The sequence below is a fragment of the Varroa destructor genome, unplaced genomic scaffold (genome assembly GCF_002443255.2).
Source record: "Varroa destructor unplaced genomic scaffold, Vdes_3.0 BEIS01000001.1, whole genome shotgun sequence".
NCBI classification, from domain to species: domain Eukaryota; kingdom Metazoa; phylum Arthropoda; class Arachnida; order Mesostigmata; family Varroidae; genus Varroa; species Varroa destructor.
Window position 1 is genome coordinate 48,450,858 of NW_019211454.1, and position 25,465 is coordinate 48,476,322.

The 25,465-nt window shown below is 46.4% G+C and overlaps 1 protein-coding gene across 10 annotated transcripts; it reads right to left on the reverse strand.

The window, feature by feature from the left end:
* Window positions 1-962: 962 nt before the first annotated feature.
* LOC111247046 (uncharacterized) lies at window positions 963-25,032 on the reverse strand. 10 transcript variants are annotated; one of them, XM_086977370.1, is made up of 10 exons: window positions 20,765-25,032; window positions 18,032-18,235; window positions 8,150-9,581; window positions 6,641-7,941; window positions 6,318-6,502; window positions 5,848-6,027; window positions 4,595-5,293; window positions 4,126-4,276; window positions 3,708-3,919; window positions 963-3,366 (listed from the first exon to the last, which is right to left on the reverse strand). In XM_086977370.1, exons 2-10 carry the CDS (start codon window positions 18,050-18,052, stop codon window positions 2,358-2,360), a joined length of 5,190 nt encoding a protein of 1,729 aa, XP_086833496.1. In that variant the 5' UTR covers window positions 18,053-18,235; window positions 20,765-25,032; the 3' UTR covers window positions 963-2,357. The 10 variants fall into 10 exon arrangements, with proteins under 10 accessions (XP_086833496.1, XP_086833500.1, XP_086833498.1 ...); XM_086977374.1 differs by having other exon boundaries at window positions 5,848-6,000; window positions 20,765-25,030; XM_086977372.1 differs by having other exon boundaries at window positions 3,708-3,913; window positions 20,765-25,029.
* Window positions 25,033-25,465: the final 433 nt, after the last annotated feature.

A 25,465-nucleotide genomic window follows, 5' to 3' on the forward strand; every position in this document is an offset into this window, starting at 1 on the left:
TGCCCTTTTGTTTGGATATCGTATGGGGTTGAGGATGGCCGTCTATATGCCAGCTTAGTACATATTCATGCTCAGAGAGTTTCCTTTGACGTATTGTCGATTTTCCGTTTAAACAAACCGTAGGCCTGCGATCGCTAGCGATTGATAGAATTTGCGTGGACTAAACGAATAAAAGCATCTAATAGCGTTGGTCTTAGTCAATAATGTGAGGGATACGCCTAGAAATTTCTACGTTTTTAGCAATTCACGTTGTGGCTGGGGTATATGTTTTAGTTGTATTTTGTAATTTCACTGGAATTTTATCTACTTGACCACAACACGAAGGAAAAACGTTCGGAGAGAAGATTAATCGAAGTAGACAGCGTATCTCTACTAGAGACTACGTATTCTTAAATTTTTTTCACAAAGATGGAGTAATTTGAAATTGTTGAAAAAGCTCAAACCACACTTTTGTATGAAAGATGTAGCCCTTTCCTAATTTTCGGAGAGACCGATGAATTTGCCGGACAAGGGTAGCTTTGAGGTCTACGCGAAAGAGTCTGCGGGAACCGTAGCCCTGCCATGGCTTGATGATGACAAGACTCAAGCCTTTTCAGAGGTGACGTTCAGAGCTTCCTGCATCGGAGTGCACGCACGTTTTTTTCTTAACCAACCAGAAGCTCTGCATACGCTATTTGAGGAATCGGATGAATCACTGAGGTAGTCCAAAGGCCACGGCCTCACACAAAGTACCATCTGCTGCTTGTTATTAGCAAAACATTAAACAAGCGATACGAATAGAGAATAAAACCGAACTAATATATTTGCACAGTGAAGCAAATAGCGGATTTTCATAAAAATCGTCATTATATGATTTTTATGAACGAGTTATAGGTAATTTTGACTTTATTTCCACATTTTTACAATTAAATCTGAGCGAGACATATGCATGTACGTACGGTAAATTAAAGATTCCATTTAACTCGATATGTTTGTAACATAGTAATAACACGCTTCTTTTTATTTGTTTCAAATACAGTTGACACTGTATATGTAAGTGAACACGAATCACCATCGACTCTAATAGGGTCTCTCTCTCTTTCGCGCACAGAAAATATATAACAAAATGAAAAAATCTAGAAACTCAACTGGGCCCACCGGGGGCTACTGGAAGGTGACTGCGCACCGCTTATAAGTACTACACAACACAACTGAGGCAAATTATAGGGTAATATAAGCACTTAAGAGCCAACATTGCCTCTTATTTTTCCATACTCTTGACTGACATAATTCGTTGAGCACTCGGAATAGTTTTGGGGGTTGAGAAATATAATAGGAGCCTCATTCAATAGACAACAATGAGGCTTAGCCCATTACCCGTTCTCCGCTGTTAAGCATTACGCGTCACCTTTAATTACGGCAACAGCTCTCGAGTAGACTAGGGTATTTTACGTATTTTGACCTCACCGCATTCACTACCCGTACCTCGTCTTACATTCTAAACATATGTTAGCGTATTTACACTTCGCCAATCGCGATAACGCTTCCACAGGCGTCTACAGTTTGCTATCACATGTGCATGGAGTCTGGGCGATACACCTATTGTTTAGTCGATATAAATAAATTCGGAGATATTGGGGAAAAAAACTGGAAAATCAATGATAAGTCGACCTGAAGTTAGTGGTGATACGATCCCTATCATATCGAGCCATGTCCATTCTAATTGCGCACATATCGTAGGTTCTTATGACTGAGTTGCCGGCAAGTTGCGACTCCGGCTGCGACAGTCAGCTAATAATAATAATAACAGTAGGTTCTTCGAACGTCAGGATCAAGTCAAATCTAGCGGGATTAAGCGTCGTAGCCTGTTATTCCCATAATGTATCCATCATTCATTCACCTGATGTATTCGAACGCCTGTGCCATGTGCTAATCATTTTAACGTCTACTATAATAATAATCTTATCGCGCTAGTTGACGCTCAGCTTAACAATACTATAGATCAACAATCATATAACATTAACTGATCAGTTCAGTAATCGCAGTAAGCAGCCTGGTAGCAGTTAAACGATAAATCGTAGGCTTCGCCGAACAAATACACGTATTTTTCAACAACAACAACGATAACAACCGAATAATGTCGTAGTAATGGTTGTACACAATCCGGAGCAACGGCTTTACATAGTTTATGAAATGTAAGGCCGTTGGAACCGGTTTTCTCTATGTGCCTAATCAACGTACAGCCACGGTCCACAATCCATAGCAGCCCGAGCAGTGACACACGTGCTGTTCTGTGCGTTCATCGTAGCGATACGTACTAAATAGCTTTACATGGTAGAAGTTTCAATAATACTTAACAACTGCTATTTGCTCTGAACTCAGGTGGAGTCGTCACTCGACGAGTCATCATCGTCGCTTGAGTCGTCGGTGTCGTCGTCGTCTCCATTTTCCTCGTCTTCATTTTTATTGCTACTGTTGTTGTTACCAGCGTCAGGATGATCTTGATTGTCGTCATTATCGTTTCGATCAGCATCACGGTTATTACTGTCGCCATTTTCATCTGCTTCGACCTCTTTGCCATCTTCGGCGTCGGCGCCCGCTTCTCCTTCGCCTTCGCCTTCGGCCTCGTCACTGTCCTCCTCATCATCTTCGTCGCTGGTATCGTCTTCATCCTCACTAGCGCCTCCTTCGGTGCTGGCGTCGTCATCCGATGAGCTACTGCTATCCTTTATCTCGATCGTAGTTTCTTTTGTTAGGCTTTCAACTGTGTCTAAGCTCGGCATTGGAATCATTGGCGGTTGAGGCGTAGCAGCTGCTGTCTCGCCCTCGTCCTCGTCAGAGGACGATTCGTCGGTAGCCGGACGTCGTTTCTTCGAATGATCACCGCTGCCGTCTGATGCCGGCGTCGCTGGGGACGCTGCTGCTCCCACCGAAATTGATGTTGGTTCAGGTTGCAGTTGCTCGTCGTCTTCGTTCTCTGACGATGTGCAATCTGCCGCACTCGAATGTCGGAGCTCGACTTCGCTCTCGGATTGAGATTCCTCATCGGCATCGCGGCTGAGCACGACTTCATCTTCGACATCCTCGCTATCCTCTGACAGCCCACGACGATCGGATCGTTCCTGGTTGCGGCGACCTCTTCGCTTGTTTGTGGCTTCTAGATGCGCTTTGTAGTCTGCCACCTGATCAGGACCTAGCGTTTTGAGGAAGTTTGCCACTTCTTCTTTGTAGGCTTTATTCAACTCGGCCGCTTTAGCTTTATACTCAGACTTTTGCTCAATTGGAAGCGCCGTCCACTGCTTTGCCACGACGCTAATTAGGACTTTCGGTTGTTTTGTATCACGTAGGCGCTGCATTACTTCATTCGTGAATACCGAATACCCGCTCCTGGAATAATCAGTGCAATCATATAGCCATATAATGAAAGCATAAAGAACGCCAGAATGAAGTTATGTTGGTTGGAACCGATGCGATAGACAGATTTTGTGAAGGGACAAACGTGTGTTAAGCTGAATTAAATTACAAACAAAAAAAGATAGACGATTGACTTATTTGGCCATTATTTGGCTTGGATGATAACAATCAACTAGATAGCCTGGTCTCTCCACAAATCTTTTGGTTCAACAATGTTTTATTATAACATCACTAGCATCGAACGGCGTGGCTTGCTTGTATCATAATTTTACCGGTTGATGCTTCTCGTAACACATAGAAGGAGATTGACTCACATTGGGGGCCTTTTGGGTTCTCCAGGTAGGGGCTTTCGTTTGGGTATCCTTTGTGGCTTCTTGGTCCTTTCTTTCGCTTCCTGTTCCTTGTTTTTTAAGTTCTCTTTCACTCGACGCTCTTCATTGACCATCTTAGCTCGTTCACGCCACACGAGACGGTCCTCATGACCCAAATCCATGTATTGCTTTGTCAAAACACGATACAACTGGACCTCACGTAATAGAAAACGAAATAGAATATGATTTCCTTCGGTCTCACAAGTTATGCAGTATATGTCAAAGAAACAACGCAAGTCATAAACTCGGAAAGTGAAGTACCAGAAAACGTGAATGTCGGATAAATGATGATTGGTAATTCAAGAGACACTGTTTAGCTTCTACTATCATTAGGTAGCTTGTATTCATCGACAAAACTTGCCTCATGGTCCGGCTTTACAGGATAATCCTCCTTAAGGCGGGCGAATTTTTCCTTCTTGTACAGCTCCAGCGGGGTGATCTCGTCGTTGGCAAAATCTCCCTTTTCAACAGGTGGCTTCTCTATCGGTACTGGGATAGTCTGGATAGTTTTTCTGAAAATATTGTCAACAGCGTACATAGTTAGACATGATACGTGTGCACACGTGTGTGTTTAGTCAGAAACGAACACCTAGAGATCATGATAAGAGTGTATGTTAGGCCGAGACATCCGTCCAGCCAGGTTCAATGTGAAGCCTTATGAAAACAAGTTCACATATCAAGGCGACAAATTAGTGATTAAAAATTATTTACAGGCAATATGTAACCACAAAAACATTCCAACTGCAGTTCGGAGCCCAGGATGTTCCGAAAAATCAAACTGTTGGCCTTTATACAGTTAAACCTAGTGATAATACACTTATAGTACTCACTTCGGCTTTTTGCTCTCGATGGGCATAGCACTCACTATGACCTTGCCATCTTTATCGAGATGGACCTTGTTATGGTTAAGATGGCCAAATTTTTCATCATGCGCCACCTTTATCGCTTTGGCCGATTCACTGAGCTGTTTTCGATGATCTTTCGTTAACAATTGCCATCGTTTCATCATTTCTGACATCATTTCTTTAAAGGTGAGATTCGATGATTCCAGATCGACCTGGCAAATTTTAGCGAATAGGGCATATCCATTATTCGGTGGTTTTTCTGCAAGTGGTGCGCTTGATGCAGCCAACTTTTCCAAAGTGGCTCTAACATGCTTAAGAATTCGATCTTCCAACGTTTTAAGATCCATAGATGGAAGCGTTTTCACTGGTTCTTGCTCCTTTGGCTCGGATTTCGTTGGAGTTTTAGGCCTGCCAACAGGAGCAGGTGCTGCTGCCGCCGCCGTTACAGCGGCCATTGCTGCGGCCAAACTTCCACTTTTGCTTGGATTGGCGTCCGGATAGTTGCGGAAGAACTTCTCCAATTTTTTCTGGTAGTCCACCATATCGAGGTCGAACTGAGTTTTGAGTAGTTGTTTTTTGGTCTCACTGAGCGTGTGCCACTTGTCCGTAATCTGTTTTGAGGCTTCAGTGTGACTAAGGTCCGGGTATCGTTCCTTAACCACCTTCAGTTTGTCCACCAGGTACCTTTAAGCAATCAATCGGATTCAGTATTTAAATTATTATCGTTAACTAACGACAAATGCAAACGTCTTTTAGACAGAATTGAAAATCGCTTACTCGCTGTTTCTCTCCTCCATCTAAAAACTATTTTTTATATATCTCTAACTATTTTTTAGTCTGTCCCATAAGACCATTCGAAATATAGGACAATACGTAAGGTGGTAATGCGGGTATTCGCGGGTACAGCGAAAAAGCAGTGGGAATCGAGTAGGAAAACCGTGCGGAGCTAATGCAGCCGATTTTATACAAAAAAAACTTAGCGTCAACACTTTCGACCGAAGCGTGTCATGTTGGAGGATATCGAAGCACGGCTTACACATGCCGTTGGAATATACAGAGGTATTGTATGAGCCCTGTGCAGCAAAGGTTTCTAAGCGAAATTCATTTTTCTCGACCAAAAGATGGGCTTCTGGTGGAGGACCCCAAAATATGCACAAGGATGCAGGGGTACACGAGACGTGCTAAGCAGGTTGGAAAGGAAAGGGCAGATTCAAGAAATAGCCCATACGCGGCCTTACGTCTCTGGTGCAGCTGGCAAAGGCAGATTAATGGTAATGACCCCACTAGCATCAGGCGCAGACGACACGGTTGCTGCGGTAGAAGACGAGACGCTGGCCGCCACTGTTGAAGTAGGCGTACGTCGGCGCCCGTTCCTCATGTTCCACAGCTGCCTAAAACGTAATATTATCACTAGCGCACTAAACAGATGTAGGGTTTTTGTCCTTTCAATACATTTCATTGTAGTCAAGTGAATTTATTATAATTTCCATCACTGCCGTGAAATTGAATTATTCTACATTTATCCACTCTAGAAAATGTTTTTAATCAATTTCATGTACTTTGCTTTAAATACCTTAATCATTTTAATAAATACCTTAATCACACAAAACATTAAAACAACATTATGTGATATTGATTGGCGTAGGTCGGGCTTCGCGGTTATCTAGGGGATTCTCAAGTTCTGAGTTCATTAGCGTGTGCTTCTTACCTTATGTAAGGTGTTAACGGCTTCTTTGGCAACTCCGGATGTTTGGCCGGCTTTCGTGGCTCACGCTCTCTACTTGGGCCGCCTGGGGCAACGGTTAAAACTCCAGGGGCCGATGTCTTGATTAACTCCTGTGTGTCTGCCAGTAGTTCGGACAACGTACGGAACTGGCGTACCTTTCGACTCAACTAATAGAACATTAATGTACATGCCGTTTGAGATCGTATTTAAACAGTTCGCTTCATATTGAAACTAACAGCCAGTGGACGTAAATGATATAGCTACAAAAGACAACTCAACTCTATTGTTGTTGTTTATAAACATACCTCGCTCCATTTCGTACGGCAGTCCGCAGGTGAGTACTTTGCGAAGGCGATTTGGCTCCAGTCGAGGCGGCCCTCCATTTTTCCAAATTGCATGTGATCTGGTCCAGGTATTGCTCGTTTCATACGTTCCGTGAGGACCATTAAATCTAAGGAAGTCCAATCTTGAGTCCCTATGCCAGTTGTTGCAGCTGGAGACGCCAAGGTTTGAACAGGCAACAGTGGGGGTGAAATTATAGTAGAAGCGACTGTTGTAGAGGCTGGTACAACAGACGCTGACGGCTGCAAACACTTCTTCTTGATTTCCAACATGGCAGCCTGTTCCATTTTACGCTTGAGTTCCTGAAGTACTTTTGTTTCGTCAACCTTTTTCGCATCTGCAATCTGTTGCTGTTGTTTGAATTTCTTTTGTTGCTGCTGAAGTTGTTGCTGCTGTTGCGCAGCCTGTTGCTGCAAGAGTTGTTGTGCTTGCTGCTGCAACAGCAGCTGTACCTGCTGTTGCTGATGAAGAGCCTGCTGTTGCTTCTGCTGGAGCGCTTTCTCACTAGCGGTCTGCGAAACGAGGCCATTTTTGAAGAGATCACTGAGGGTGAGCCCGTTCAAAGGTTCTTTCATTTTGTGCAAAATAGCGCTTTGCAGCATAGCCGCCATGGCTAGTGCTGTGTCGAAGTTGCCTGCATTAGCTACCCCAGGCAGCGAGGATCCTTTTGCGGATAGTTGTGGTGGTAGCGGCGGCGGCGGCGCTGCTGCTGCTGGAAGGGTTGTTGGGGGGGCGAGCCGGCGCTGTTTGTTCTCAGCGATGTACTTTGTCGTGCCAGGAGGCAACTTAAAGAAGCCAGCCCCATTTGGCTGCTTCAACTGTGCGTTATTGATCTCCATAGGGGAGGGCAGCTTTTTGAAAAACATATTGGCGTCGGGACCTTGCTGAACTTTCGGAGTTGACGCCGACACGGGGACAGCAGGCAGTGTTGCTTTTGGTGGAGTTGGGGGTAATGCAACAGGGGCAGGTGGTTGTGGGGCTACGGCCGGTGCTGAAATGGGTTGAATTGTAAGGCCACTTGTAGGTGATTTGCTCTTTTCGGTAATTGGTATAATATTAGTTCCGAGTGTCTTAAGCAGTTTCTGAAGATCAGGTGACGACGACACTGACGTCTGAAACGCGGGTTGGGGCGTTGGGGCTAAAGGGGTGATCGTCAAACCGGGTATACTTGGTGGAAGCACAGGACTGGGAGTCGACGCTCGGGGACTAGGGACGTCTAATTTCGGCACTTTCGCTGGTCTCATTGTTGAGGACGTAGGCTCATCTGAAAATCCATCCGCATGAGAATATCACATGAAGAGTGCCCTGCTGATCAGTACGTCTTTTTGCCTATATACAGCCGTAATCGGCCCTGTTCGATTGTTCTATGAATAGATTGAAATGCCAGTATATTACATATACATATATATATTTTTTTTTATATACAGTTCATTGGAAACAAATTGGTATCTCATTACTGAATTATTACTCACTGTATTTTTCCTTGATAGGTTCGACTTTAATTTCTGAGAACGGAACCGTGCTAGATGGTGACGCCGTCTTGGCTTCTTGCCAGGTCTTCTCTTTGGCCTCTTTCTCGTTGGTGGACTCCCATTGTCGCTCATCTTCACGCCGCCGTTCGCGAAGCTCCTCTTTCTCCTTTCGACGCTGTTGTTCACGTTGCAGTATGGCGACTAGTTCCTCCGTGTGGACAGCTTCCTCGCGCGTAATATGTTTCGCCTTGTCTGCAACATCACATCGTCTTTCGCCAAGTTTCTCTTGGAGTCGCTCGTCATCACTTTGAGCCGACGTTCGTCCGTTAACACGATCTGTCTTTATCGAGTCCTCATTTTCAACATAACTGCCCCCACTACTGTCACTCGTAGCACGGCTAGCTACAATTATAGGTGGTATTATGCTTGTTCCTCCTGTTGCTGCCGGCGGCGTCGTCACCTCCTTTTCTCGACGCCGTTCCTTGCCGCGGTCCCGGTATTCCTTATTGTTATCCCTTTCTCTTTCACCCTTGTCGCCGCCTCCACTTGGTGCCACACCTGATTTGCTACTTTTCTCACGGTTTTCTTTGCGCTCGACGCGATCTCTACTTCGGTCACGATCTCGGTCCCTCTCACGGGTCCGTTCCCTCTCCCGATCCCGATGATAATCTCCCCCTCCTCCTCCACATTCTCCTCCTGCTCCTCCTCCTCCTCCCCCTACTTTTCGCTCCTTTTCACAGCGAGTCTCTCGGTTTCTGTCCCGCTGTTGTCTGTCGCGGTCCCTATCGCGATTCTTGTCACGATCGCTGCCGATATCCTTGAGGCTTTTGTCCCTATCGCCTCGATCACGACTCCTTTCTTCGCGTCGGTGACTGTTCCGATGACTACAGTCTTCCTGCCGGCCGCCGGCCGGTCGATCCGCGTCTCTGGATGGTCGACTGCCTGCAAACGACAACTCCACTGAGGCTTGTTGCTGCTGCTGCTGCTGTTGCTGCTGTTGTTGTTGTTGTTGTTGTTGTTGTTGTTGTGGTTGCTGTTGGCTTTGACTAGAAACGCTCTTGTTGTCCTTGTCACCCCGAACCGGGGCGGATGCTGACGTCGACGGAGATGACAACTGTAATGATGATCGGTCGTCCTTTTTCGGCGTGCGGTAACCCGATCCTGAACTGTCCGAACTTCGGTGCGACTTGTGCTTCGGTGACCTCATAACAGTATCACCGCTACCGAGGACGTCCTCAAAACTGAGATTTCCGTTTCCGTTCGATGTCTGCGTTGGCGAAGCGGCTGAAATCTTCGGTATTTTGAAGAGCTGCCCTGGATGTAGCGATGGTTTCTGAGCGCCGTTTGATGTCGTTGATGAAGTTGAGCTTCCATTCGGAGACGAATTAGTAGGCGTCGCCTGACCGTTTGTTTGGTTGGCGAACGCCGCAGGCTGTAATCAACAATAACAAGAGACACCGGTACTAGATATTTCTTATGAGATAGTAGATACCTCCTTAGGCTACAATGTTCTGAATTAGAAACAATTTAGATCAAGTAGATGGCCTGCAACAAGACGAGGTTTTCGCACAACGTAAGTCACTAGAACCATCGAACCTCGCTCGAAGAACGAGATAACATCTATTCGACGCCACTTGAAAAGTTATTGTAGAGAGAGAGCAACTCACTCGTAAGACGGCACAATTATCGCAAAAGTAATATTTGATATGGTAAAAGCTCTACTTGGAAATCCAATTTAGACTACAAAAATACGTACGGGACCGCATGTTCGCACTATACCTATCTCGAGGACCGACTTGCAAAGTGTTTTTGACAATCCGAATAAATAAAATTACTTGTATCTTGTCGAAATTACTATAGAATCTAACATTTCGACCCACCTGGATCTTTTAGCGCTGGCTTACCTTGTAAAGCTAAACGTTCACTTTCGCCAATCGAGACCGATAAAATTTAAGGATTACTTTCATATTAAATCAACACAGGCCGCTGACTACACGTAGCAAGGCTCTAGTTACCTAGCATAGGGCGCTGTCTGCTTTGAGAGGTAACATATGATTTTCCATCATACATTGTTCTCTTATTCGATATAGATAGTCCTCGACGCCCTATACCTGAGCGAGGTAGCTTAGAATCTTATTTTTAAAGAAAGTGCTGAGCAGCAACTCAGGGTCTTAACGTATTGCGCTGCGCTGAAACAGTGACTTGAAGAATTATCATATTAGATCAGGCTTCAGGTAGATGTTGTAGATTTGTAACAAGCAACGCACCAATATTTTACGAAAATCTTTCGATACACGGTTTTCCTAGCGTAGGCAAAGCTGCCAAAGGCAAAACTTCCTGTTATGATTGCTGTCGACCTGCACGAGATATCCGCTAAAGTATGTATGGCCTGGGTAACATAAACAACACATGTGGCAGTCAAGACAATATTCTTGATAAAGGTGACGTCGCTGATTGTCCTAACGTTGATATTTACCTTTTTCAACATTCAAAAAATCCTAAAACCTATCTAGGTTTGTCGCATATGTCTTGTGTGATCGTACCACTTTTATTCGGACTTCAGCAATCTTCAGAAACAAGACGCGCTATGGTTAAAACAATTTAGTCAGCGGGTATGTTAACAGCAATTAATTTTGCATTGAAAACTAAGAACCCAAAGTGCCTCACGGGTTTAGGTCAACACCTTTTGAGAGACGTGTAAGTCGTGCACATTCGCCATTGTAATTGCGGCCAACAGACATCCCGTATGTCTTTAGCCAGTCTGATTTCAATTGTTTTTGTTGGCAACAGTGTCACGAACGACGCCAGTTAGCAAGTTTTTCTATCGCGGCCTATGTCTGGCGGGGCGATCATTAACCAAGCCGGTTTATAGAAAGAAATACTTTCGTTTTTTTTTTTCTATTTCTCCATCGTTGTTTTCAAGTCTTTTTATAGAACAGCCATAGCTTTACAGGCCGCCTGGCCACTGTTTACGGATCGCAATACAGCTTTAGCCAACAGCTCTCGTTCGTTGCTGGCTTTTCCAGTGAGTTTTTGTTACTCTTGGCAAGGCCACGCTACGACAATCAATGCTAGCTCGCACAACAGCACGCAGATTGAAGTTGTTCTTTAAATGCATCTGCAAGAATCGGGCTACCGATGCAGTTGTCCCAACAATAAAAAGGCACAGCAAACGCCCCCAGTTGCCCTCCCCTGTCGTATTCAACCCCCCACCCATTACTCTACAGGCGTGTAAGTCTGTATAATATGTTAATAACACGTACGACTCATTTCACTGTAGCTTTCGCCACGGCAGGCGCATTGCAGCAAGATGTCTTCGTACGTCACTCAGCACTTCGTAACCGCTCAATCCAACGTGTACACATATATGGCGAGTGCCCTTGGTGTGCATGCAACCTTATAAGTGGCAAGCGTTCGTGTCCGTCCTTCTTGACGTTCTTCGTGATTTGTGATCGCTTTCTTTAGAAGTGCGTTCGCCTATATCAGAGAGTAGACACACAGCAGTTCAAGCAGCTGCTCGATCACCTGTGTGGTTAGCTTAAGAGAGATGCGAGATATTTCACTCGCCCAGCGCCGTTCGGTCCAATGACTGGATCGGAGCTTCTTGACAAGTGCTTCATGTGTATGTATTTAGTTGCTTGACTCTTTGAGCGATTCGTAGCTGGTGTTGTGTCTATCTTTACGTTTTCTTTTCTTCCCATACTATCAACGGGCGTGGTGGCGCTCGTAGCTTGCAGAAGCGACATTAGCAAGCCCTGGCGGTTGCCTCTCGCAACTTAGCCACAGCGTACTTGAGTGGAGCGAACCAATACCGAACACACACATATAGATAAACATCGTGACTGAAACTTATCCTTGTCTGTAGCGATGGTATAGAAGCGGTGCGGCATCAGCAACGCTGAGGATTCCGTTAGATCTGCTGCTGATCTTGTATTTATGGCCAATTTTCGATGCTGCCCGTAGTCAACACTCAATAACGGCGGACAGGCTATACTAAGCTAGAGCGGCGTTCTTATTTTTGCCGTTGTTCTTTGGCTAATCAGGCCGCAGCGTCGTGTGCGCCTGGAACCCATGAGCAAACAGGCGAACGAACGTCAAGAAACGAATCAGGCGAGCGGAAAAGCTTGTCTCTGCTTCGGTAGCGGGCAGTAACCAGCCAGCCAACTTGCTGTCGTTATGCAGTGAACGTTGGGACATACCACGATCGCAGCGCAGACATGGTAAGAGTAAGTCCCAAATGAATGGACAGGCGCTCGCCGCACACGCACACGGCAAACTTCTATACTTACGCACAGACGGACGCGGCTGTACCGGCAGTAGATCGTAGCGACGCTAGCGACAATACGGCGCAACAGCAGCCACAACGAAAAGATGATGCACTATTTTTGGACAGTATCTCAAAGCCAGCTTAAATGGATTGGTGTTGCTTCATCAGCGTGTACGGAAAGGGCCAGTGCTCTCTCGCGGTTACTGTATCGGCCGTGGCAATACGGCAACGGCACCATCTACAGGCGCGACGACGTGCCTATCTACATATGGCCGACTCGTTTGTTACCGACTTGTACGAACGAAGCATAGGCCAGCCCGGCGCAGGCGGCAGCTTGATGGTAATAGTGACGGTAGCGACGGTAATCTTCGAAGAACTGAAGCCAGACGGAGCAGGGAAACAAGCAACGATCTTTCGGATGCACACGCTTTAGTCGTCGGCGTCATCGTCGTTTTGAACGCATCGACAAGCCACGCTATGACTCTGGCTGCTCGAGGCGTAACCGCTGCTGGGCAACGGTAATTTCAACGGTAAGCAGCACTTAGTCGCAACGCGAATTCTGCCCGTACGAAACCGGAATCTAGGCTTCAGCATAGACAACTTCACTTCGTGTAGCAATGCCACTTCGACGAGTGCTTCGGAGGTAGGCAGCGCAGGCGTGATAAACAATTGTTGAAGCACTAACTGCGTAAAACTGACGTCAACGGTTTGGATAACACAACCCGCTTGGTCAACAAAATTGAGTCGATACACGAGGCCGAACCAGGCTATGCTAGTAGTCCACGGATGGCAACAACTTTATTACATGACCGAGTTCGAATGGTTTCAGATTCAGAAAAAAAGTTTTAAAAACCCTAATAAAAAAAAAAAAAGTTTCGGTTGTCTCTTCATACTAAAACTTAATTTTTTTCAACTTTGCCGCTGCGGGCACAATCAAAACCCTAACAGGTGCTGCCGTTCTTACCTTCGCATGATAGCGACAAAATTCATCGGGAATAGTCATAAATCGACAATGACGTTCGACGTATCGTATAGACTTAACAACGAAATCGAAAGAATACATTTAATAGACAGCGCTTTTGATACGGCGTTTGTATTGTAACTAAAACGCAAGCCATAATAGTCATTAATAATACATTGCTTTTTATGTATATATATATATATATATATATACATTTATATATACATGTATATATATATATACATAGCTCTTCCTACTTGGGCTGGATTGAGCACGGGTCTTATTCGCTGCTTGGCCCATCGTATTATCTAAACAAATAATCATAAATGCTAGAAAAATTAGTAACCGTATACGTACAACCATAATATCATTTATAGTACTATTTGTGTCAGTGCTGTTTAATCGAAAATAATAACATAGCAAAATTATTATTATTACTTATAATAGAAATCTACGTTAAGCGACGAAAGTAAAGTTGCTGGCGCGGTCTGGCATAGAAGAAGGCCAAAGCCTATCGGGACTGGGTTGGCCTTTAATTTTTCTCGCTCGCGGATCACTAGTGTTTGACAATTCCTTTTAAATATATTCAGCGAAAGTTTTTTAAGAAAATATCTTCTCATGATATGCAATAAACATGCGAGTGTTCAACCCACGGACGAACATTTCCAGCTCGTATAGGCACTAACTTTGTCTTCCGAAATACAGATTACTTAGAGCATTGCAAATTAAAACATCGGAAGACCTTGCATATGAGATAATTGCGGCGAGCCTAGTCAAGCAGGATTTTATAAAACAGCTTCTAAAATCCTACTTAGCCGTGTTGGAGCAGTCCTTGTTTGTTTCAGAATAAGTCCCTTATGGACGTAAATATCGAAGTAATTGCTTGTGACGGTAACCACCGACCCAGACAAAGTAAAATCATTATTTCGGCCATTCTTAAAATGAGTCTAGCTGCAGGCAGCTCTTAGTGCACCAGCGAGGCGTTTGAAAAATAGCTTTAGTTTCCTGACCATTAATTGCTAAATTTCGAGGACCATCATATCTTAGACAATAGATATGATAGTCATATACGCCTATGAGTTTACGATATGTTAAAATCAAATGAGCAATAGGCGATTGAAGACGCCAAAAGACTCGTCTGCAGAGACGAGATAGTGCCTAGGCCCCATTAAGAGCTACTTGTAGTCAAAGAAGCATCTTCATTATGAAGTCCATAGACGCAGCTCACTCCTTCAACTACGTGTTGTACTCACTCACATAATCGAATGCAGTGGATCAATACCAACGATTGTGTTAAATCGAATGCTGGCTTATGATTGGGGGCAGTAATTTGACGAAGGTCTACAGTATCGTAGTCTTAATCGTAGGGATCAATTTAGAAGTACCGCCGTTACCTTTATCGCCGCAGCTAGTTCCTTTTGGAAGGCTCTGTGCCGTTCGAATCGCTTCGGGCAGAGTTCGATCGGATTTGCGGTACATGGTGCATTCCTTAATAATTAATCGAGAACCGAAAGAAATAGGTGGTTGGGTCAAGACCACAGACGATTTCCTACTTTTCTCCAGGTGTGGGACGAAACGAATAGATTCGTTCGGTATATACTTGCCAGTTGTGTTTTTCTTTTTGTTCTTCCTTGCGAAAATGTGTTTCTAGAGCAAGGTATTAATCTTAGATGGATTGCACGTAGCTGACACTTAACCTACGTCGTGAAATTTTTATGTAGCTGGCTGTCTTCGCTGAACCTGAACGTCGGTGCTGGCTTTTACCGTGGCGCCCTACAACTATTAGAGCCAACCGCGTTGCTACGAACCGCGATGGCAATATATCTACATACGTACGAGCCGTACGTAACTTACTTCAAGCATTCCTGGTTTGCCTAGAACGTCGACCTGACGTCGCCAGAAGATATCAGATATTCTACAGCGGTTTTTCTGTGATCTACACAAGACTTTTAACAAGCGAAACCGGCTCAGCAGGACAACTTCAATTAGCCGATACAGCACTATGAGTCAGACGTATCATTGGTCCACACGTCGGTCTTCTTCATTATCCGTGTCGATAACAACAACTACTACTAAAACAACACCCGTATTCTGTTTCCCTCTTTCTCTCCGTCTGTCTCTCTAATTTGTCTACAAAGCGCCTATATGCCAAACTTGACGCGGTTGCAGCAGACGACGGCTTACATATCTCAGTTCTATGGAAGGGTGCCACGGTTTGCGCTGCTGCCGCTGGCTCAACACGTCTAGCCGCGTTCGCCCAGAATTGGCTTTTGCCTACGAGCCGGCACGGCGGGGCCACCATTACGAACTAGAGAGAACACCGGCGTCATGTCGGGAACAGTACAGCGTTCAAGGGTGGCCATCCGTATGCGAGTATATGATGCCAATTCGTCCTCCATGGTCTAACACGTATTGAACATGTGGTGATGAACAGCCACCCATCTATACGATTGTTATATAGAGGTGATGCCAATAGTGGTGATTTGATGCTAATATGAAAGAGTGCCCGTTCACGAACAACAAACAAGGCTATGTGATCTGTGATATCGCGTTCCTTTAAACAGACGGCCGGCCGGCCGGCCAGCCAGCCAGCCAGCCAGCCAGCCAGCCAGCCAGACACAGCGACGTCTGCCTGTGGGCATCGACGCAGAGCTGCGCGTGAGAGCTCAGCAGCAGCTCAGTCCGAATCGAAAGAGTCTAAAAGAAGGAATAAAGGATATTATGGCTGGTCGGCACGAGAGAAGCTTGCGAACATAGCTTTTTGTGAGTTGGCAAATAGCCTCGGATAGATGCTCAGACGCTTCGTCTCATTCAGACTTGATTTCACGTTAAATTAACGGAAAGTGTTTACCTAAAGCGGAAACACACGATCGGTGTTGCCATCGTCGCATTAGAACGTAGACAATGTCTAAATTTCTGTTAGTTAAACTTTTCTGAAAGCGAAAATAGAAGTCAGCATGAACAATTTCTGTGTAATGTCGACAAAGATAACAACGATGAATATAAGTGGCAGTTTTCACACTGGCTCATATTTATTGCGTGTGTAGAGGTTGTATAGTAGCTGAGAATAAGACGAGGAACGAAGCAATTACCCTTTTACCTCTGTCTGTTAATGCACCAGTATAATACGCGATCCGTGTTTTTCTTAGTTTTTCAAAAATTCGCTGCTTTCTTATCGATTCACTTAAATCGATAGCAAAAACAGCTATCGCATACAATTTACTTGTTCGTTGGTAGGGCATGAGCCGTTGACCAGGAGCGCCCGACCCCGTGCGCTCTACGATACATACACAGATATAGGACAAGGTGTTCGTCTGAAGCAATTCAGGTCTAATCATTTGGTCGGATCATGCACTCGCTTTCACTGATCGTTTAAATGATACGAATCAGATAAAACCTCACCTACATATATATGTGTAAGTAGGTAGGTTAAGATGTATATTTATCAACGGGTAGCGATCAGCCAGCAGCTCATAATCTACAGAGTAGGACATCAAACAGGTTAATTCGATTATAACTTCTCGCGATCAAGCGCAGATCGATTACGAGATACGACAAGCGATATCGGTTTGATCGTTCCACGTCTAAGGCCCAAGACCGGCTAACTGGGCGGTTAGCCGGCCTGGTTGAGTTAGTTGCTTTGACCCGCTGCTGTTGCCACCTCCTCATCCTCCGTAGGGTTCAAATAAGGCCAATTTCAAAGGGCCACGAGTGAATGGTAAATTAGGCATGAAGCGTCGCCAATAGCCGCAGCTGACGCTACCCAAAATCCCGGCCTGAGGTAGTACTATTGGCTATAGTCATACACACGGCTCGAAGCAGGATGCGTTTGTACAATGATAGCTATATAGGAAAAAAGATATGCATGGGTACAGTTAACTGCAAGTAGGAATGACTATGATCTACACGTGACTCGGGTAGATGGTTGCTTAAGCGGACAGCCTTCGCATCGTTTAAAAAATTCGAGAGTTCCGAGTAGCGACAAGTCTAGATTTGCGGGGGAACAGAACAGAAATGAAGGCCGTTTTGCCGGTCACAAAAACCGAATTCGTATTCGAAGCTATCTTTTCCTATTTCTAACAATCGCTGGACAACTGATCTAGTGACCTCCGATATCTTTCTTGTTTCATTTACCTATGCTTGTTTATAAGGAAGATATTTTAAATCGCATGTTTCTCGTTTTGCTTTTGACGTTCATCTGCCACAGTTATTGGTCACAGGAGAATCGTTAGATTCATGTAATTTTCCCTCGAAATCTCGCCGTTGTACGGGGGCGCTAACCGTTTGCGATAATGTCGGAAGTCTGGCAACCAGCGACAAGCGCAATGTATAAGCTTTTCTACTTTCCAAACCATCAGATGGGGCACACACGCCCACACGTATAGTAATTAACTTTTGCTCGGAGTCATTCTTTAGGTAGCCGATCGATAACAACGTTGTTTCAACAACTAACTTAGCCATATCGTTTTTGTCGTAGTGAAACGTGTCGCATACTGGTAGTTTTTTTTGCATGATGGTCGTATCGATTCGCTTTAAATTCATCCAATCTGAACTCCGAATGGGATGTAATACGTTACCTAAGCTAGATCGTTCTATTCTAAATAGTAAATATAAATAATCGTCTAGTAAGAGTGTATTGCAACACAGTACTTACCATATGACGAACTTTAGCCATGGTGTTGAGACAGCAATGTAATTTTGTCAGGCTGTTATCTGTAACGTATATATATATATATATATATGGCGCGGTTATGTGGGATCTTCGCTATCGGGCACGCCGGTAAAATCTGCGAATTTCGACTAGTGTTGTAGTTACAGTCACTGTAGCAATGCTGCTTCTCCCGGATGCTTTGGGGGTCTGAAATCGTGAGATGAGACGATGGTGGTTAAGATGACATGTGTATAAGGTCGAGCTTTATTTGGACAACCTTAGGAGACACTGAACATGTATCCATTGTTTGCACCACCTATAGCGTCCGTCACTGATAAGTCACACTGCAATAATAACACTGATGATAGCGGCGATAATTATGACGACGAATGCACAACGGAGATTCACTGCAGACCAAGCAAAGTCCTGGAAAGTGACGCTGGTTCCATCGCTACTCCCGCGATTTCTATTGCTTTAGCTACAGACCTTAATCTGTGGGGCACGCAGTGCAGGACCACTTCAGCCACCTGGAGCGAGAAACGCGTACTTACAAGTACTCATGCGGGGCATGTCCGGAAAGCTTGAAGGTGAACCGTTTACCAACGGCTAACGCACAGACACATCACCCGCACTAGGTATATTTCATAGGTAAAACGTATGCGAAAAAATGTTGCGTACACCTCCGTGTATAGGAACCTACCAGTACACACGGGACAGACTCTATCACCCTGATGGACTCTGTGGCGGACACTGCGGCATCGGACCTGAACGTCGGCTCGCAGCATTGCCAAAGTGTTCCAACATATAGCGGGCGTGTAGATGTCCCGTTGAGCTCTGTCTAGACTATCCCGAATCGTGCTGGAAGCTGTACCTGCAGCTGGCGCGAAGTGTTACCGTGCGGTGGTAACGATCGAACGGCGATAGTGTTGTTGTTACCGTGATACAACCACCGCTGGTCGCAGTGAAGTTGCAGCGGAGCTTCAGCAACAACGGCAGCCCGATGGAGCGGGGTCGACTGTAGGAGCAATGCTGGCTGGCAGCAGGATAGCAGCAAGCGAATTGCACAATAACGACGAACCCCAGACATTTGAATACACACACACGAAAACATAGACAGACAGACAGACAGACAGACAGACACAGGGTAAAGTTACACACAGCCGAATCGTTATTACCACTCTAACGGCATTATCTGAGGGACAGAGGCATCGGTCTGGTATATGGTCGTAATAGGTAGCGAATTTTAGCTAAGTCGTTCGTGGCAGCGTGAACTGTACACGCGAGCACAGATAGCAATATCAGTGGCAACGATAGTACAGATCGTAGTAATGACGGAAGGTGGTGCTATGATAAACGCTGCTATTCAGTCTCATTAGAGCTGACGACAACAAGAACATGAACGGCCACATGGTTTTTGTGCTGCTGACGCGGCCAGCCGTGTCGATGTTGATGGCAGCAACAGCAGCTGCCGGCGCCGCTGCCTTCGTATAAACTATTGCTGATCGCAAGGTCTAACTGATAGACGGCGCGCACGGCGCAGAGCACGTATCTCACGCACACAGGCCACAGGCTTTGGAACACACACACATACACACCCAAATACAACTGTTGCTGTCACGGACAGAACATAACGGCAGGACGTATTGTGCATCGTGTTGCTGACACTGGACTCCAGTATACTCCGCTGTATCCATGTGGCAGCATCGCAATGTGGGACGTGATCTTACAAGAAAACGGAACGGCCGCTGCTGTCGTCGCCGAACAGACGCTCGTCGATCTGCTACGAAAACCCCAGTATCGACGCTGACCCAAAGGTCCTGAATACGCGACTGCTGGCGTCGTTGCCAGTGCTCTTAGTCCTGACATCGTCCATTTCGCGTGAACTCCCTGACCTTTTTGCCTGGTTCTTCCTAGTCGCGTTGAGTGCAACGTTAGTTGGTCCGACGGACTAATAAACGGTGCTGTTGACTATGGCGTCTGTGTGACTGGACGTTAAATAGGGCTGGGCACTGCACGGTCACCATGAGTCGCACGCGGATCAAATCGTCCCAAGTAAACACAGGGAACAACTAGAAGGAGGTAGCTCATTAGATCGATCCATTAACTCAACGAGTGTATAGCGGAACATTGAGATGGCCGATGATGACAAGGGTGACGGCGATGGCGATCATGATGGTAATAAGTAGATAAGAATGAATAAACGTTAGTGTGGTCAGGTGACAAAAAGATTAGTGTCATGATGAAAATTCATGGCTTGTAAGGTGAAGCCATATACAAGACAGCTGCCTTTTCGGAAGGATCGAAAAAAAAAAAATAGGCAGAACTAGTGCGGACATATTGTAATGACAATGGTACATAGGTCGTTGAACCATCTGTACAGCAGTTTATACCAGAGATCAGTGAACATTTTCGATTAGCTCAGAACCAGCACTACTGTAAGCCTCTCTAAAACCTAACAATTAAGCGTCGTTGAGCCAGTGGCAATAGAGAATCAATCAATGTTGAAAATGTGCGATTACACTTGCCGTCAACAAAAGGGACGAACAGAGAAAGCAAACGCCACGACGATAGACACGGCACACCGAAGCTCTGGAGCATGTGGCTCTGAAGCGGGACCAGCAGGAACGCGTTAAATCCGCTGAGAATCTTAGCTGAGTTCAAGGATTATCGTAATGAGGGTGTCGTAAATAATGGCAATAATAATTATAATAGTTAGCTAGTAGTAAAAGTACTCACCAGCTAGAGAGTGACATTGAGCTTTCTACTGCATGCCGCAGAGGCAGCATCCGTGGCGCTGGCGACTCCATAGGTGTTACCTAGGTAGACGGAAACATGTTGGTGAGATTACGACTCCGTTCCATACGCGAAGAGATGGACGGACTACAGCCAGGAGCAGGCGGCGCGCTGCTAAACTCGCCTTACCCAAAACGTTACTGCAAAATAAACTGACGGGTCCAGCAGTGCACTCGACGTAGCGCACTTATCGCAGTTGTTCTAGTACCCAGCACTAGTACTAGCTGCTGCTGTCTTTGTTATATTATCGTAGTAATCCAGTGGTTATTAATCAGCCAGAACGGACCTATTAATATCCAGTCGCCATCTAGTCGACACGGTATCACTGACTAGTCTAGGCTATTATTGGTAGCAAGTACTCCGTAAGTTCTATCGGCACAGCACCCCTCCATGTTCACCGCGACGACAACAATCACTACCATATGCTTACTTGTGCTGCTGCTGCTGCTGCTGCTGTTGCTGCGGCAAGAGCAGTTGATTGTGTCGTTGCTGTTTTTGTTGTTGTTAACGCTGATGGTGGCAGCGTTGTGGCCGACGTTGAATAGAGGGGCGATCGTCTAGTAGCGGTAGTGACGCTATCGGTACGCCGCTAGTGCTGCCGCCGCCGGCGTTGCTACTGCTGGCTTCTAGATGGAACGGATCGAGCAGTCTGCCTTCTTCCCAGCCTCCCTCCCAGCTGCCCTCCTTTCTGCAACAATGATAGCAGCTGCTAGAAGTATGACAAGCACGACGGCTACGATGAGTTTGGTTAGTGGCGTTCCCGTCCGACTGGCGGCGGTAGTGGTCGCGACGCAGGAGAACGCTGGCAGCATCGCCATAGACCAACACTAGTAGCAGCATCAGCAGGAGCGGCAAGTGCTGCTGCTGCTGCTGCTGCTGCTGTTCCAACGAGAACACTCGGCGTTGGCCAGCCGCCTGGCTGGCTGTCGACGCCAGGAGAAAGGTTCGGCTAGCGGCAGCGATGGTGGCGGCATTAACAGCATCAAATGGCAAGCAAGAGAAAGGATTTGTCGGTCTCCCTGTTGCTTCTGCTGTTGATGCTGTTGTTTGCGGTAGCGGTGTCTGATCGAGGAGGACGCCCTCCAGCCAATCAGTCAGGTCAATAAGCCACTTCAGTTTACCGCTACTGCCGCTTCAGGTGGCCGGCCCGTTCGTTCTTTCAATTGCTCAATCGCCAGGCAATAGTCGTCGCTACCCTGGCAGTAGCGTTGGCGCTAGCAGCAGTTAGCGAGCGGTTCTCCTTCGCGCTGCCAGGCGGTCGACTATGTAACCTTCGCCGTCCTGCCTGCCATTCTCTCTGTGACGTAGCTTTTTCCTTCCACTTCTTTTTGCTGCCTTCACTCGACCAACCGATGCGCTGGCCCCGTTGTTCGCAAGCCATCGACGACGCGGAAACAAATGTTGTCATCGATGCTGCCAATGCTGTTCATGCTAATGACAATGCTGCTGCTATACGACGACACAGGGCTGTCGCTACAATATTGGCAGAAGTGCTTGTAGTAGAAATTGTCTAATAGTTACTGCGGTAGGATAGAACTTACGGCGGCAACTGCTGATCTACCTGTGCGGGCTGTGTGTCGGTTAGGCCACGCGGGGAGCTGCCTGTACGAAGATGTGACAACTCTCCACCAGCATAGCCCCGTCGCTTTTGCAGTAACTAGTCACCACAGTCAGAGTAGCTAGCTGGTATTACGAGCTCGGTAGGGTGGTCCATTAATTAGTTTGTTACTGGGGCGGGTGAGCGTCTAGCTGCGAACTATGACGACGAAAAGCGAATAGCTAGAACTAGAACGAGGTGGGGCTCAGAATAGGACCGACCCGTGTATACTGCTAAGCCTGGCGGTAAAGCGACTGCGCGTACTTAAGGGCTGCTGGCGCTCGGCGTATTCTAGTTCGGCCCAGCCACACACGGCAATCGGTATATCCCTACGCTTGCCTGTAAACCTAACTGAATGGTGCTGACGGTCGGTAAGCACCAGTCAACCGGGTTTGCCGGCTGGCTTGAGTGCGTCATTGGAAGAAGCTAGGATACCCGGAAAAGCGCCGTCCTCCCAGAAACTACAAGAGCCCTCGTCAAGGATCTAGATGCGGCGGAAATGAGTCGTTTTTAACTGTCGCCACAGCTGCTGCTAGAAGTACTCTGATGGTCCAGCAGTTGCCTACCGTTGGCGCCCATACACCGGCGTAAGTTACCGTGATTGGGTAACCTGCGTTTGATTACAATTGTATTGTGTTTAGCAGAGTACAAGTTACCTGACTCCTGGTGCCGATTGTTAAAAACGAACTATTTAGCCTAAGTGGCAAACATGTCGGGCCTGACTGACAACAGAGTGACTGGCAAAACAAGTTCAGCCCACTCTGTCTCTCGACGTTACCCTGTAGCCACTCTCAGGGTCTCGATAACAGTGCTGGCGCTTGCTTCTGATAGATTATCGATAGAAGTTTTGACATTGTGCCAGCACAGAAACCAGCTACAAACTCGACCATGATAAGAGCCAGCTTTCATCCTCGATACAGTGGATAATTTCCATTTGCTTCCGGTCACGATAGTCGTAGAGGGCCAGTGTAGTATAATGTGCAGCAACAGCTGCCCCGCATCGAGGTGCTTCGGGTCTGCGTCGATTTTTCCCGATTCATTTGATCACCAATGAACGAACGAACTGATTAACTCTATTATTGAGCTGTAGAATACTACTACAGTTGATATACAATATAGAATTAAAGTGACTGCTGTATTTGCTGATGCAGTTCCAAAGCAGAAAACACGATGTAAGGCGTATCGTTTTGAGTGCGCCAATCAGACCGTTACGGAACGGGCGGGCGAACTGTGGTAGAAAAAAGGGCCTTGCAGGTTGAGAATTGTTGGAATTTCCACAGACTATATGCCGGCCACGACTCCGGTGGACGGCGGCAGCAGCAGCGTCAGCTTTCGACCGCACTGGCTGTATTTGGCGACGTCAGCAGCAGCGTCAGTGGTATCGGGATCGCCAACACCGCTGACATGCCGATGCTCCTACTATGGGCGACTGTGATACTGTGGTTCTGATGCAGAGGCTCTCTTGACATCTATTGTCCAAATGATCACCTGCCTACCTGACTCACAACTGTCTTCCTGTTCGCCATTGCTGACTCCCCTGGTACTTGCTAACTGGCCGCTTTTTCCTATTTACGGTTGAGACGAGCAATGCTTTTTCTCAGTTAGTAGGCTAGCGGATGAGTAAGTCGGTGGGCGAGCGTTAGCCGGAGCAATTCGCGCAGCAGCAGGCAGCGGCAGGTGTTGGCGTATGGCAACCACTGCATATGCCCTTTTGTCAACCGGGCCGCTGTCAGCTGATTGCCCCCGCAGCTCGACTGGTCGGTCCACTGAATGGCCAGATACAGGAGGATGAGTTGCCGTTGGCTTGATGGCTGCGTAAGTAACTGAGCGAAAACAAGCTTGCAGCATCTACGAGGGCGAACGTCGCCATTTGGGCAGCGTAAATATGTGACATAAACACCAACAGCAGCACGATCACCGCAACGGGCATCTCTCTCTCCTGTTATTTCCGTTGGCGTTACCGCATTTGCCGCAGGTGTTAGCGCCGTTGCGCTTGTCAGCGCTGCTGCGAACTGCCGCCTGGTGGGTAACTATAACTCTAGATTTGTGGCCCGCAATGGTAGATCGACTTCTCCCTAAAGTGCCAATGCTCCATTTCGACAGTAAAGCAGCGATACTAACGAACTCACGGCTGTCGGGGTAAACGATGCTGTCGATGCCGATATCGACGCTTGGGACCAATGCGATCCGGCGAACCGAAGATACACAAGCGAGGAAGAAGGCCAGACCGGTTAGCAGTAACGGTACAATAGCAGTTGAGGCGTTGGGCATTATTCATACAAACGGAGGTGAAACGAGTACTATAGCGTTAGAGGCAATAATGGTAGCTCGCACAAAGATGCTGATAGTAGGTAGCAGTTGCGGCGGTCGCGCTGACGGAAGAGTAATGGTGATTCCGTATGGTGGCCATTGTAGCAGCATCTGATCGATTAAAACTACAGTCCTGTTCGGTGCCAATCATGATACATATGATCTAATAGTCCGCTTGGCTAGACGTTTGTATCGGAATGGTTGGGCAGACGCGGCAAACAACAAGAGAGGCAGAGAGAAATAAGACAAGATTTCGCCACTGTAGTTGTCATCTTCATCGTTAGGACATACATAGATGGCAAGTAAACGAAACAGGTGGACGAGCGAAGGAATTGCTCGTTACCAAGCCGTAGTCGATGGATGGAAGTGTTCGAATGGACAATGACCGCCGTTTTAGCTTTTTACAACTACCCATAGAATTATGCACTAATATTTATGGGCTTCGTTATATGTAAGTGAATGGAGAAGCAGTGATACGGAAGATGGTAGCTAGGGAAGTTTTAAAAAGACAGGACACGATACTAAAAAGTACTGGAAAATAAGATAAGTTGTCAGTTGAGGAGAAAAACTTTCGTCGTCTAGCCAGTTTTTTCAGCTTAGGGCATTTGCCGACTGATCAAAATAATAATAAGGTATAGTTGACTTTTCAACTCGTTGTGTAAAATGGCTTGCTTTGAAACATTTATAGTTCTGCGGAGTTTTAGAAGTAGATGCATGATACATCCTAAGCTAATTTA

Coding starts and splice junctions, on each gene's coding strand:
- LOC111247046 (XM_086977370.1), bottom strand. CDS start 18,052: ATGGCTAAAGTTCGTCATATG. Junction 7,942..8,149: donor ACCTATCAAGGAAAAATACA/GTGAGTAATAAT, acceptor ATGGATTTTCAG/ATGAGCCTACGTCCTCAACA. Junction 4,277..4,594: donor ATCGAGAGCAAAAAGCCGAA/GTGAGTACTATA, acceptor CAATATTTTCAG/AAAAACTATCCAGACTATCC.